The sequence below is a fragment of the Panicum virgatum genome, chromosome 3K, assembly GCF_016808335.1.
Source record: "Panicum virgatum strain AP13 chromosome 3K, P.virgatum_v5, whole genome shotgun sequence".
Taxonomy (NCBI): domain Eukaryota; kingdom Viridiplantae; phylum Streptophyta; class Magnoliopsida; order Poales; family Poaceae; genus Panicum; species Panicum virgatum.
Genome location: NC_053138.1, coordinates 13,273,246 through 13,287,788, shown reverse-complemented (window position 1 = coordinate 13,287,788; position 14,543 = coordinate 13,273,246). Strand labels below are relative to the sequence as shown.

Sequence of the window (14,543 nt, the reverse complement as noted above, 5' to 3'; positions counted from 1 at the left end):
CCTTCCATGGCATCGTCTCGCACGCGCCGCGCCGGCAACTCACCCACCATCCATCGATCTCCCTTCTCCCCCCTCCCGGTCAAGAAACTTGCCTGCCGCCCACGCTCTTGTTCGTGTTGTTTCAGCAGGCAGGACGATTGGTGGGAGATTCCTAACCTTCCCTAGCTCGTCCAAGGATTTACGATTCCTCCTCCTCCCCTGGCTCGCTTAGCCTCCTCTCTCGGGGGAGAATTCCATCCGAATCAATTCATCCATTATCTCCATTAGTCTTTTCTTCAGCCGGTCAGGCAGGCCCACAAGTTTGGAATGCATGCGCCGCCATCGCCTTATATATATCCATGCTGCTGCTGATCGATCGCAAACATTGAGGCACTTAGCTTGCAAAGCACGAGCCTCCTCCACCCTTGCTGATCTTGACCCTACGACCACACCATCGGCCCGGCCAGATCCTTTCCTGGCTCTCTGCAACTGATCATCGAGTCGACTTGAATCCATGGCGAGCGGCAGGCAGGCAACCAAGCCGCAGCAGCAGGCAGCGGAGCAGGACTTCGACCCCAAGTACGAGTGGCAGGAGAACGACGCCAGCTTCGTCCTCCGCCTCCACCTCTCAGGTAGGGACGCTAGTAATCTATCCATCACATTAGTCTTCAGCTCCATCCTCAAGCTGCTCTTCCATTTCTGTGAGCATGCACGAGCATGACTGCCTGCGTTTGCTTCTGCATGGTTGTAAGAAGGCTTCAGGAAAGAAGATTTCAGGGTGCAAGTCGACGGCACCGGGCGCCTCACCGTCCGCGGCCAGCGCGCCGACGGCGGCAAGCACTCCCGCTTCAGCAAGATCTTCCAGCTGCCCGCCGCCTCCAACCTCGACGCCATCACCGGCCGCTTCGACACGGGCGTCCTCACCCTCACCGTGCCAAGGAAGGTCGTCGACGACGCCAAGCCCAAAGAGGACGCCAACAAGGCGGCGGCGGCGGCGCATGGCCAAGGCAAGCCCAAGGAGGACGAGGCCAAGAAGCCACAGGCAGAGCACAAGGAAGCAGCGGCAGCGGAGGTGACTGCCGCCAAGAAGCCAAAGGACGATGCCAAGCCCAAGGAGGACGCCAGCACCACCAAGAAACCTCCTGCTGCTGAGCAGCAGGTGGACGCCAAGAGAGGCAAGCCAGAGCATGAGCAGCCCAAGGCGACCGCGCCACCGGCAACCGTGAAGGAGGAGGGAGCCAAGCCTGCGGCCGAGGCCGCCGCGCCACCAGCAGCCGACGAGAAGGAGGCCGCGCCCAGGCCACCGCAGGCCGACGCCGAGAGGAAGGCGGTTGATTCGGAGAGCCTGGCGGCGGTGACGGCGAAGCGGCGCGCCGAGGATGAGAGGGCCAAGGCCGCGGCCGCGGCAGTGGAAGCGGAGGGCCAGAGGACCCACCGCGGCCTCAGGGAGCTCGTCCAGGAGTTGGAGGGGCTCGCCGGTTCGGATTGGGCCGAGGGCTTGGTGGAGACGGTCAAGAAGAACAAGGAGGTGATCGCCACGGCCGTCGCCGCCTTCTCCCTCGGCCTTGTCGCCAGCAGACTCTTCTGCAGGAACTGACTCCTCATGCAGATTCATGCATCTGGCATCACATAGATGTACATTCCCCGTGGATACATACAAATACAAAACTGAAATGTGAACTTCTGCAGTGATGAATTCACAAAGCAGAAGAAAACCTGATTGTAAAGCATTCATCATGTATTTACATCAAGCTCCAAGTTCGGAAATATTCTCCTTAAATATCCTTACAGAGAAGGAACTGGTGCATCAGCACATCAGTGAAACAAGCTGAAGAGATCGTGGTCCATCAGTATTCCAGGTTATCACTTTTGCCAGTTAGTTATCACCAAAAGAAAGAGCGCACATGAAAAGAAACCCGCCGATCAGAAATAGTCCGGACCATTTGTTGAACAGGATGCTTGGCTAAAATTCAGATAAGCTATCATTTCCACTGGTGAATGAAATCTATATGGAAACAATAGCTGTGGGCTGATTGTAACCAAAATTACACATACATAATACACATCACAACTTAAACTACACTTCAAAACATTTGGCTATCCAGCATCTGATTCCAAGCTCCATGGAGATGATTCTTTGCACGTATACAAGGGGCTGGCTTCTTTGTATTGCAGAACCACATGATCATCAAGATGGAGCATACCGTCCTGATGAAACATTCTAATCTACCTAGGTGCAGTTGGAGTCGACCATCTCCCAGCTCCAGCTGCTGCACGCTTACCTGATTGCCGCATCTCCTGTGCTTTGGCCAGCTGCGCAGTCAGATCCTAATCCACAAGAAGAAATAATCAGTGGAGAGCTACTTATGGAAACCAATGGTGAAAGAAGGATAGCAAGATACCTTTGGCTTGAAAGAACCATCCAATGAGTGCAAAATCGTATCAGCAAGTCCATAATCGATGGCCTCTTGCGCACGGAAGTACCTTGGGCCCTTAAGGAATTCAGCGAGCTCTTCCTTTGGTTTACCAACTCCTTTTGACAATAGATCAAGGTAATAATCTGTGTTTGTATCCAACTCTTTTGCCTGATTGCAAAATAAAATATTCAGTACAAATGTACAATAGTTATCGATGGTACAGGCATAACCGAGAGTGGGATGTTGAGATGTTGGAGATATAAAGTTGAGTCTGACCTTAATCCACATATCAATGGCGGCTCCACCAGATTTGTGGACCCTAGGCAGGTGCAATTTAGCTGCATTTTCATGGTGAATATTTAGGACCATTATATATGCATGCACAGATGCGGTTGCAAAAGGAGTAAGGAAGCTTAGAAAAAGTAACATACTGATTGAATTTGGAAGCACTCCTCTTTTGCCCTTGAAACCAAGGGACAGAAGCATTGCAGCCTGACCATATGCCATGCTAAGATTGATTGTGTAAACCTTGGATTTGCTTCGCTGCAAAACCAATAAAATAATATTTAAAGTCGGAGTAAGCAGTTTTAGAGAATATATACTTATGCTTTACTTTGTTTCAAAGCAAATAAAATCTTAATAAAGTCCGTGTTTGGTCGGGCTTCGGAGGGAGCTGTCAGAGCATCGGAGCCGGAGCCGGAGCCGGAGCCGGCTCCTCCTGACAGCAACATTTGTGGCTCCTCCGCCAGATGCGAGAGGGAGGGGGACGGGAGAGAAAAGGGGCTTCTTGCTATATTGAAGCTACAGTGAAGCTACATTAAAATGTCGGAAGGAGCCGGAGCCCCATGGAGCTGCACCAAAGAGGCTCAAAATGTGTCATGCGCCAAGATTACGCAGCACAGTCCCCAAAACAGGAGACGTGTGTTATTAAAGTATAGTAGCCATCATTTGTTCCCTTGCAAACATTCTCCCGACAGCATGGGTTTACACATAATGTTGCCTGATAATAAATCCACTAAGAATATGTGACAACCAGCGCTTTTCAACTCCACATCACATAAATTGTATATGAAGGAATTAACCCAAATTGATCATGATTCGAATTAAGGCCACCTTTTCCCATACTTATTGATTTTGGCTTTAACTTCATCCCAAATGATTATTAATGAAAAAGAGCATTGTCATAAGCAGCTGTTCAGTTTGAAAAATAAAACAATCATATCCTTATCCTTTTGTTGCTTCAGTTTTAATGGCTCATTATTCTGGTCAACTCAAGTTCCCACAGAATGAAAATGTGCAATAGAACCTAAATATTTTGAATAACAACCTAAATGTTATGAATAACAGCCATCATCTCTAGTAGCAAAAGTTAATCTTGCTTCCCGGTTTTTGGGCAAAAAAGGAAGACCAGTAAATGAACATATCTAACTGCTCTGGATCCTGTAGTCACAATCCCAATGGCTGCATGCAGTCAAGTATGCAAAGAAATTATTTAAGACTACATTCAAAAATAGATTTGAGTCCAAGACAATGATAATAACATCATTAAGAAAGGCACAAAAGTCTGCTCGATTTTCAGCTAGTGAGAAAAGATACATACTTACATTGATAAAATCAGCAATTGCATAAGCATCAGTTTCAGATGCAACAAGCTCATTATTTTCATCCTGTTACAGAACAGAAGGTGTAGTCATATAAATAATGCCAATACGATATATCGGAAACAGATGAAAGATGACATGATTTCCTATTTTCAATATTCAGAAAACTACTTACCATGGTTCCAGTGGAGTTTATATACAGATAAATGGGTTTTGTGCGGTCATCATAATCTAGCCACAGAAATTGAGCAGCAATAAGCTCAGTTACTGCCGGAACAATCTGCCAATATAACAACAAAATAGAATGTTACCATCTGTTGACCCAAACCTTCTAAATAGTATATAAATAGTGAAATAAGGTGGAAAATTAATCTCACAGGCATTCCAAGAAATATAATTCGAGAGTCTAGTAGCAATGATGGCAGATCTGGAGCAGAGCTTCTCATTCTTCTATATCCTCTCCCACCTCTGCCCATGCCCATGCTCATGCTGCCCCCCATGCCCATGCCCAAGCTGCAACTTGCAGGGCCCTCATGCATGCCTGACAAGGTGTACATACCAAATTCATCGTAACTCCTAGCAGCAGAAACACTTTCCTACAGTTCATAGGCAAAAAACCGTCTCAACTCTGTTGCATTAACGTCATAGAATGAGCTTAACAATAGAAATAAGAATAGCTACATATAACATCACTAACCTCGGTAACTTTCTGGGATTGCCGATTATAAGGATTATCATCGTTCATAAACATTTCCATCTGAGCAGGATTTAATCCATAAAGGAACTGAGTAACATTCTTGTAATTATCCATCACTGCCAGAAGACAATACTTTTAAATCATGCAAAACAAATAGTTGGTACTAAAGAGTTGATTGATAAGATGATGGAGCAGATCAAGAAGTTTGAATACCGCTCACCACCACACCCTAAAAGGTAAAAGACGCTACAATAATCATGCATGTGTAATAGAGCGTCAATAATTTGATAAACTTTACTCCAAGCATTTGACGGGTGTTTAGGAAAACAATAGGCCTCTGGTGCAGAGATCCTGAACAAGCTAGTAAATTTGGCCCCTTTGCCAAGAGCTAAACTACCATCTGGTATATTCAACTTGCGCTGCACATTTTCCAAAAGCTAAAATGAGGGTAGCATATTGCAGTTGCACATCAGGTAACCTTTACTGATATTCATTATGGACAATTGCAAGCTCATGAAATTGGCCTCATCTCCATATTCAAGTCAATGTAACCTCTGAAATCTAAAACTTTGCAGTAGGAAAATGAACAGAGATACCACTATTTTCATATAGATACCACTATTTTGTTGAACAAGAAGTCCGCAATTTAAAGCAAGAAAAGCATAGCATCTGTCAAATACTTGTATGCAGGCTCAGTGAGGTTTGTTGCTATCTTACTTTTCCACACATTTGCTCTTAAAAATCATCGAACCAACATGCCATGGTAAACCATAGGTTGAGACGGTAACTACATTAGTATTCATAGGTGTCATTTTTATTTATCTTTTATTTAACACAAGCAGTGGCTAGCATAATTGGGTTGTCTCAGTACAGCGATCTAGCACATGTTGTAGCTGCCTCGATCTAATGTCTATATTCCCCCAAAAACAGCGCAAATCCGCCGCGTATTGCTTAATCGGTTATCACTGACCGCATATACTTCCTTAATCGTTATGAGGACGCGAGCTAGCTTAAATGGCATGACCAAGCAGGATCCTATCAATAGACATCACAGGCGGTGGTTGCAAGCGAGACAGCACTTACGTCCATCCTTGAGGTTCTCCTCGCGGAACTGCTTGGGGATGTGGTCGTAGTTCTTGCGGAATCCGACACCGTCGCCGTGGTAGTAGTGGCACCTGCAGGTGGCTGGCGGCCTCCTCGCGAGCCTCGCCGGCGGGACCGGGGAGGAGGAGGGCAGGAAGGGGCTCCTGGAGGAGGTGGCGGCGGGGCAGCGCAGCGCGAGCGCCATGGGGAGCGGAGCGTGCGGTGGCGCGGAGTGGGGAGGGGGACGCGGCTGGGCTTCCACTCCCGTCTGCCTCTGCTGCGGCGGAATGCGGGGGATTGGAGGCAGGGTTCACCAAACCGGCCGGAACCGGTCCGGTTACCGCGGTTACCGGTCTAACCGGCCCGGACCGGTTCCGGTTCCGGCCGGTTTTAAACCGACCCAAATTCAAATTTTAAATTTGAATTCTAAAAAATGGAAAAATCTCAAAAAAATCTTAAAAATACTTCAAGTTGCGACGAATTTAATGATGTCAAATTTTTTCAAATATTCGTTCATTTAGTATACTTTGCGAGCATTTGAAGTTAAACAAAAAAAACATGCATACAAAAGTATACAAATACAATGTAAAAGTAGTAAAAAAGGGGTTGGAGAGTTCATTTAGGCTAAAACATGTTATACAAACATTCATTTAGTATACTTTGCGGATATTTGAATTTAAACAAAAAAAATTGAATTTAGCGTGTTACCAGTCAAACCGACCGGTTGCTAGTCAAACCGACCGGCAACCGGTCAAACCGGACCGGTAAACCGGTCTAACCGGCCGGTTAGCCGTTCGAAACCGGTATAACTACGGGTTTTGAATTCAAATTTGAGTTTGACCGGTTTTTACCGTAACCGGTCAAACCGGACCGGTTAGCCGGAATCGGACGCCGGCGGTTCGGTCCAAACGGTCGGATAAAAAAACCCTGATTGGAGGTGGAGGTGCCGGATGGATAACTGGAGAGGGGAAAATTGGGGAAAATAAACATCCCCCCCCCCCCCCCCTATTTGTGCAAATCACCGCCAGCCCAGTATGGTATGCTCAAAAGTGGGCCTATTAATCTAGCCCACAAGGCTGGAGGCAGGCCCAGCTGAGGAAATTCTCTTGCACTATCAACTCTTTAGTTTCGATCACCATTTTATCTCGCATCAGTAACAGCGACGGAACATCATCCGTTGTGTCCATCCGAGCAGTAATTACATCGGGATGGGCTATACGCATCTGCCGTAGAAAAAACAGTGTCAGCACCAAAGACAGTCAGGTCCTACTTGGGTAAAAACGCCACCACCGTCAAGAGCCGGTTCAGATTTCGTGTGCTTCAATATCACCACAGGTGTAAATAAATGAAGTATGGTTTGCTAATGTTGCATGAATCCGATTGTTCCTTGCACGCTTGCATCGTGTGCATCCTCCCCCCCCTCTTTCTATTCTTTTCACGCTTGCAGTGGTTGGCTCTTGGCACCCTCCGGTGCCAGTTTTCGAATGAAATTATTGCCTTGGAATGTTAAGAACAAACTGAAAGAAAAGGTGCAGGACGTGGAGTTATGCTCGTCAAACAGCACGGAACAACAGAAAACACATGACACTACAACCATTTACAGACAACTGACCCAAGGTTGGACACAAGTGAAGACTAACTAACATGGTCACATGAAGGAACATCCTAAATGAACAGTGCTTACCCAACATTTACTGCTGCTATCGTTGTTAATGAGGGGATCATTCACAGCGTGCCAAAAGAAACGAAATTAGTGTTCTGGCTTCAGGTCACAACCAATGTACTGTCTCACAGCATCATGATTTATATGAAAAATAAACCTCATATCCTTTATCTGCAAGAAAAATTGAAAGCTAAATAAGCACAGCTCGGGCATAATAATGAAATGCATTGTCTCAGCGAAATAACATGGGCAAAAGGACTACCTATTTGTTTCCTTCAAAACCAAGGACAGCAAAACTAGCACAGTAGTTAAGTGAAGGAAAAGTAATTTTGACATATCGGCATATAAATGACCACTATATTGGCTCGTATTATTTTAAAATGCTACATAATGTCCAGAATAACAGAATGGCAAGAAGTTCAAAATTATTGTATTTGAATAACATATTATTTTCAAACCTCATATCATAGACTATATAGTGATCGATACAAACAGATTTTGAATAATGGTTGCCACTAATATTTGTATCATAAGAGTATATGACAGGATCGGAACAGTAACAAAACAAAGGTAGGTAGACCAAGTCAGGAATGTATTCAAAATTGGAGTATGGGGGGAGGCGGGGCAGGTGATCTGCCTTTCATATTATAGTAGGAAGCATATACAATAGCAAAGGAACAGACCGGGTAGCAAGGACAAGATAAGACAGAAATAAGAACGGAAAAGGAATTTATTGCACATTTTAATTAGAAATCAAAGAAAGAGAGTATCAATACCTCAATTAATGAATCAGAACTTAAGTTGATGCGTTTACAGCTTGGTATTTCCTTGCTATTAACAAATATTGGACATTTTCCAATGTTCTTAATATGAAAAGATCCAGCTTCATCCATCTTGATAACAGCCTGATTGTCAGAACAATACAGAGATTAAATGTAATGGTGCAAATACATGTGAAAGAAGAAACTGAATTAGCAAAAGCAAGGAATTATCATCTTTTGGGGCGGTGTGCAAACTAAGGGGAATAGTATATGATGCAGTCAGCAGGATAAAATGAAACCAACTGGGCACCACAATGTGAGCACCGAGAACTGTCATTAATTGCTTTTGAAATTGGTTCAGAATAACATGATCAACAGAATTGATGCAAAAGTTACTGCAGGTGGCATTATGAGCAACCAGTGCCACCCTTTCAGTAATTCGAATTTCCAAAACAAACTTGTGGTAAATTTATACAGCTGGAAATATTTTTTACACTTGTACACAGTCAATGTCAAACAACAGTGTTAAGGCTTAAAAATCCCCAACTGAAACACAAATTTATGATAAAAGGAACCTAGATGAAACAGAATTCATCAACTTGATGCATTAGCAGCAAGTATTGCCTACAGATAAAGTTGGCTAGTGGCTACTTTGCTAATTCAAGCAAACCTCACAGCCTGCATGCTAAAATGTGTTTGGAAAGCATCAGAGCAACAAGACACATGTAGCAGTACCAACGTCTATCGAAGCCATGAAGGTGGTATAGGCAAACTGTGTCTGCCAATAAGATAAAGATCCACCTGAGGTGCTAAGATAATGTTTGGCCTTGAACACACCACAGAGTAGGACCATGCATATGATGTGTGCAATTGAAAACAAGAGATCATAAAATTTAATCTCTCATTCTACAGGGCATGTATGTTTCTCATCTTTAGAAAAAACCACTAATGCGGCCATGTCCACTACAATTGAGCATCAGCCATTCATAAGGAAATGTAGGTGATATTTCTTTACGCACAATGGAATGTTCAAGGAATTACCTGTCGGCGAGATATTTTATTTGCCCTCCCTTCTTTTCCCAAATCAATGTCAACTTTGACATCTTCTGTCTCTCTTCCTAGAGTAACCTGCATGAGCAAAGAAAAAAAAATCAGAAGATGATATTACACAAATATCCACTGCATAGTTTGTAATGTACAAAAGCAAGACGGTTGAATCTCACGGCTCCTAACCATGATCACTCTCAGGTCAGAACATGAAATTCCAAAATGGGAATAAAAAAGTGACCCTGGTGTTATTCAGAAATTAACAGATACTATATCTCAAGTTCAAGAAACCAAAAGCGCTATCACTAAGTGACTGGGGGTTGATGTAATACACTAATACCACAGCAAGTTTTCCACCACAAGATATAGATATGAAATTGTGCACTTAGTTATCCTACCTGTCACTACATCCTATAACGGATTTAGCTAAAAAAAGATTGCTGACCTCAGGATCCTTCATGAAGTATTTCAAGTGCAATCCATAGATAACTGCTAAGGCACCATGTGACATTATAGCTCTGTTCATATAAGATCGAGCACCCTGCTCCAATCTTATCAATGCCTTCCTGCTTTCCGGGTGATGAAATCTGATAACTGAAAAGGTCAAAGAAAAAGAAGAAAATAAGAACGCATTCTGTTCCATTGTACATAGCTTTTATGACACACAAGCTACATATCATAAGAAGACCATTTGCAGTACAGGTTGCACTGATTTCACCTAGATTATTAATTCTTCACATTTTTTGAGCCTATGAGTTAGATCATTTCTAAACCCTTAGCCAACCAATTGCATATAAATTAATAATTTTAGATTCAACATCACAATACTTCAGCAAACTCTACACAGTAACTATTTTTATTACAAAAAAGGTGCATTCCTATACATTGTTTGATTAAATTGCCATACATGTCTTGAACAGCAAGCAAATTAAGTAATGCATACACATTTACCTTCAGGATGCATCAAATCAGAGTCTTGATCCCATGGGATAAGATCCTGGTCAAGAATCTGCAATGAACATGTACATGACTAATCAGGAACGTCATGGTAAAGAGATCCCAGTAGCTGAGCTAAAAGATATTTACCAAAGCTTCAAGATCATAGTAATTTGGAATATCGTTTTCATTGTCAAGGCATTCTTCTGCTTGAGTTGGTGTTGGCAATGTTGCAATAGGGTCGTGAATCCCCAAATCTGACAGTGCCTTTGATGGCATACAGTTATGTAGAGCAGCCTCGTCACCTAATTCTGGTTGACCATCAAGTGACTTGTGTTGCATCTGATCAGGAGCTTGAACTGAATTTTGTGAAGTCAGGACATGAGAGTTATTAAAACCCTCGTGTTGTCCTAAACTGGAAGGTGATCGCTTACCAAATCCAGCAGCGCTGAAAGAGGGCAAAGCTAGCATGCATGTGTTTGCATCATTTGTGTCAATATTAGTAGTAGTCAAAAGGCCTCCACTTGTTGAAGGACCTTCTGACGGCTTAGCTCCTAGGACACCACCTTTATCATGTGCCACTGAATCTTCTTTTTGATCTGAAGTGGATGAGCTAATCTTCACTGTTTGTAGTGAAGGATGGACGTTTGCCATATCCTCCACCTTTATTAGGGCCATGTCATTTGCTTTGGAATGCTCAGCATTCGATGGAGGGCTGGTTGCAGGGGAGACTGAATAGATAGCGTTCTCGGATTTCTGGCCCAAGGTAGACGTACAGCACTCAAGAGGGTACTCACGAGGTGTAACAACATCATCGTTGCAAGGGATTTCAGGATCTTCTGTGTTCAATTTGCACTCAACATACAGGCCAGGACATGGCACTTCTAATGAAGTAGGAACTAACATTATACCAGAAACATCCACATTACTTTCCAAATGGTCAGGATTTATTTGATCACAGGACATATTGGCTTCATCAGGATGCGCCAGATTTTGAATGGTTGATCTAACCCCAGGGACAACCTTGAAGGCAGGATCATCTAAATCCTCCTGGTTTCCCTCGCTCGGAGAATTCAAAAAGTTTTCACCATTCAGGATATCAAATTCTTCACTATTGCTGAAAAATGGGAAGTCCATGAAATCTGACGCATGATCTAAACCAGACGTGCAAATCCCACCATCTAGATTTGCTTCAAAGGTGAGAGGGTCCCTGTTTTCTGACTTTACATTCTTATCATCACGAAGATTGAGCGTGCCTCTTCGCGGAACCCCACTCCAAATTGCACCAGCAGATGCTTCAGAAGCCTCAGGTTGACCAATCACTTGGAGCGGGATAGGTTCCTGCACATTTCCACTGAAATGGTTAGGGATCACCAACGCCTTTGAGTCTACCACTCCATTACCACATTGGGTGCTGTCCAATTGCTGGAACTGCATAGAATCCTGAAAATCTGTGATACTCTTTAGAGAAACATTGTTCCCTTCACCATTCCCATGATTATTTGCAGTGTAGGCATGATGTTCATACATTTGACCTACATCTGAGTAGCCGTATGAAGTGTTATTGGTGTCATCCCCATCTCTTACCATGTTTTCAGCATGTTTTGTGTGAAAAGAATGTCCATTTGTTCCAGGATATGTATGTCCACCGTAGTAGCTTGCACCCGCTTGCCCATAGCGGTTCACTGAACTGAGCTCAGGCTCAATATTATTAGGAAGGCCTCCACAGACACACTCATTACCATTTGCTATACATGAACAGGGAGCAACAAGCTCTGTGGTGTTACATGGATCTGTGCATACTCGCTTTCTCATTGCATAATATAGGTTCTTCACACTGTCAATTTTCCGTTTCTGAAATGAAAAATCCTTTGCTTTTGAATTGAAAAGTTTATGTGCCTTGGCCGGGTCAGACATGGAGAGTTCATTTTCATATTCGGCCATCCGAGAAGAAGCTTGTGTTGAGACCTCTGGGTCATACAGCAATGAATTCCAACGATCATGTATTTCTTGAAGAGTGAATTTACGGGAAAAACATACAGCTCCTTTTGCTAAGGACTCCAACGAGGCACCGGTCTACAAGTATCACAAGGACCAGTTAGGACTTGGCACAAAACAGAGCATTAGTAGTAAGGTCATGTGGGTCCAAGTTTTGAAGAAGCTTTCTAAACTTTGAGGTTTGGTATACAGAATCAGCTTCACAAAATCAAAAGCCCAGTTATTAGGATTGCAAGGTCAGTATACTGACTAAAGATAAATAATAAGAATTGCTCAGAATATATTTTGAAGGGATTTTTGCTTAGAATAAAATATAGCTGCAATGCAAATAAGAGAATTTCTAAGGAAACAAAACTTTCGCCATTTTCAAGATTTTAAATCCCAGAGTAAGAGTAGAATTACCAGAATCAAAATTCCTCTTAACTGAGAAATGCACAACGAAATTCACGATCCCACGGGGGTGGGGGGCAAAATTGCTAAAACCACCAGGCGACGTCATTCTAATCTGATTATAGATAAGCAATTTCACGAAGTGGGAGGATTAAAGTTCCTTTTCTTTTTCCGCGTGCAAAGAGGATCATCATTCCAACTACCCGGTAAACACGAATCCCTCGGAATCCGTCGCGCTCCATCAGAAATAGCTCATGAACAAAATCAGACGCTTCAATTGACATTTGACACGTCGCGACCAACAGTACGGAGACAAGAAATTGAGATTGGGGACGCAAGGTGCCTGGGCCGGGGGGATTACCTCGACAGCGTTCTTGAGGAGGATGTCGTCCTCGACTAGCCAGTTCACCGACGAGGTCGACGCCGAGAGGGCGCCCATGTCGGCGCCGCCACCGCCGCTTCGGGGGAGGGTGACCGAGAAGGGGAAAGGGGGCGGAGCTGGGGACGCGGGTGGTTTAGGATTTAGTCGAGAACAGGGTTTACAAAGTCCGGCCTGGTAACGAACCGGTCCAAATTTAAAATTCAAATTTAAATTCAAAAAAAATCTTAAAAAATTTCTAAAAATACTTCAAGGTGCGACAAATCTAATGGTGTTAAATTTTCTCAAAATTCGTTCATTTAACATATTTTTTGGGCATTTAAAGTTAAAAAAAGGGAAAAAATGAGACGGGCAATTAAGGCCCACTTTGTAAACCGTTCAAACCGGCCGGTAAACCAGTCAAACCGGCCGGTATACCATTCCAAACCGGTTACACATGCGATTTTGAATTTAGATTTGAATTCAAATCGGTCAAACCGCCGGTAAAACCGGTCAAACCGGTAGGTATACCGGTTCAAACCGATTACACATGCGATTTTGAATTTAAATTTGAATTCAAGTGATTTCCACCGATTTCCGATCAAACCGGTCTGGTAAACCGCTACCGGAGGGCAGTGGTTTGACCGGACCGGTCGGGATTATTAACCCTGCTCGAAACTCGAGAAAAGCGACATAGGAAGGAGAGTAGGGGACGAACCGACGAGAGTGAGGGAGTGGCGACCAGGGTTTCCATTCCCGACCGGACCGGCCTAACCGCCGGGCTCCGGTACCGGTTTACCGGTCCTGTTAGGCCGGATACCGGTCGGAACCGGACAAAATGGAATTTGAATTCGAATTCTGCAGTTATAACGGTATGTACCGGTATGCCGGTACAAAAGTCCGGTATACCGGCCGGTTTCGCCGGTATACCATAGGTTTCGGCTGTCCGGTTTAAAATGGTAAACCGACCGGTTATACCGGTATACCGGCCGGTTTGGCCGGTATACCGGTAGTTTATAGTATTTTTCCGACGCTTGAAAAATGGATCCCGGTGTGAAATAAAAGGAAATTTCGACATGAGCTATGCACATTTTAATGTAAATGACCCTACCAAAGCAATGAGTTATAATCATACAAACAAATACAATAGTAATAAGCGTGCATACAAATACGGAGTCATACACCTATACACATGAAATGAAAGTTCAACGTAGGAATGGGAAGACCCTCATTTGGGATGCGGTTTGGTATTCGGCGGTGGACATCAAAGCGATACCTCGCACTCTAAGCAGCTCAGCCTTGTAGTGTTGCCAAGTTTGGCCCGTCCACGCCGATGTTGTCTGCCATTCCTGAACTAACATAGTGTAAAATTGGGGGTCTTCTCATTCGTACACTCATCTCGTCGGTGGCTGCATACTGATGTCAGGAATGGGATAGTGAAAAGAGTGCCTCGAATCGCGGTAGGAGGAAGAAGAGTTTTGTGGACTGTCATAGTCCGTCGGTCCACCTGTTCTCCTCTGCGATTGCGGTGCTCCATGGTCGGTGTCCTGAGTAGCATGTGTGAACTGAGTTTCCCCTGCAATCAACCATATTTCATAATTAGTAGTCAATAG

At 44.1% G+C, this 14,543-nt stretch overlaps 3 protein-coding genes across 3 annotated transcripts; 1 reads left to right on the top strand and 2 right to left on the bottom strand.

Moving 5' to 3' along the window:
• The first annotated feature begins 344 nt into the window (after positions 1-344).
• LOC120700458 (inactive protein RESTRICTED TEV MOVEMENT 2-like) lies at positions 345-1,764 on the top strand. Its single transcript, XM_039984702.1, has 2 exons — positions 345-611; positions 735-1,764. The coding sequence occupies exons 1-2, from the start codon at positions 494-496 to the stop codon at positions 1,574-1,576; spliced, it is 960 nt and encodes a 319-aa protein (XP_039840636.1). The 5' UTR covers positions 345-493; the 3' UTR covers positions 1,577-1,764.
• A 138-nt stretch (positions 1,765-1,902) lies between these two features.
• Positions 1,903-6,070, bottom strand: LOC120700457 (ATP-dependent Clp protease proteolytic subunit-related protein 1, chloroplastic-like). Its single transcript, XM_039984701.1, has 9 exons — positions 5,778-6,070; positions 4,695-4,810; positions 4,375-4,593; positions 4,173-4,277; positions 4,001-4,063; positions 2,828-2,939; positions 2,673-2,734; positions 2,382-2,564; positions 1,903-2,307 (listed from the first exon to the last, which is right to left on the bottom strand). Exons 1-9 carry the CDS (start codon positions 5,980-5,982, stop codon positions 2,206-2,208), a joined length of 1,167 nt encoding a protein of 388 aa, XP_039840635.1. The 5' UTR covers positions 5,983-6,070; the 3' UTR covers positions 1,903-2,205.
• A 1,157-nt stretch (positions 6,071-7,227) lies between these two features.
• LOC120700455 lies at positions 7,228-13,081 on the bottom strand. Its single transcript, XM_039984699.1, has 7 exons — positions 12,934-13,081; positions 10,335-12,260; positions 10,200-10,257; positions 9,694-9,842; positions 9,243-9,329; positions 8,217-8,345; positions 7,228-7,611 (listed from the first exon to the last, which is right to left on the bottom strand). The coding sequence occupies exons 1-7, from the start codon at positions 13,009-13,011 to the stop codon at positions 7,528-7,530; spliced, it is 2,511 nt and encodes an 836-aa protein (XP_039840633.1). The 5' UTR covers positions 13,012-13,081; the 3' UTR covers positions 7,228-7,527.
• Positions 13,082-14,543: the final 1,462 nt, after the last annotated feature.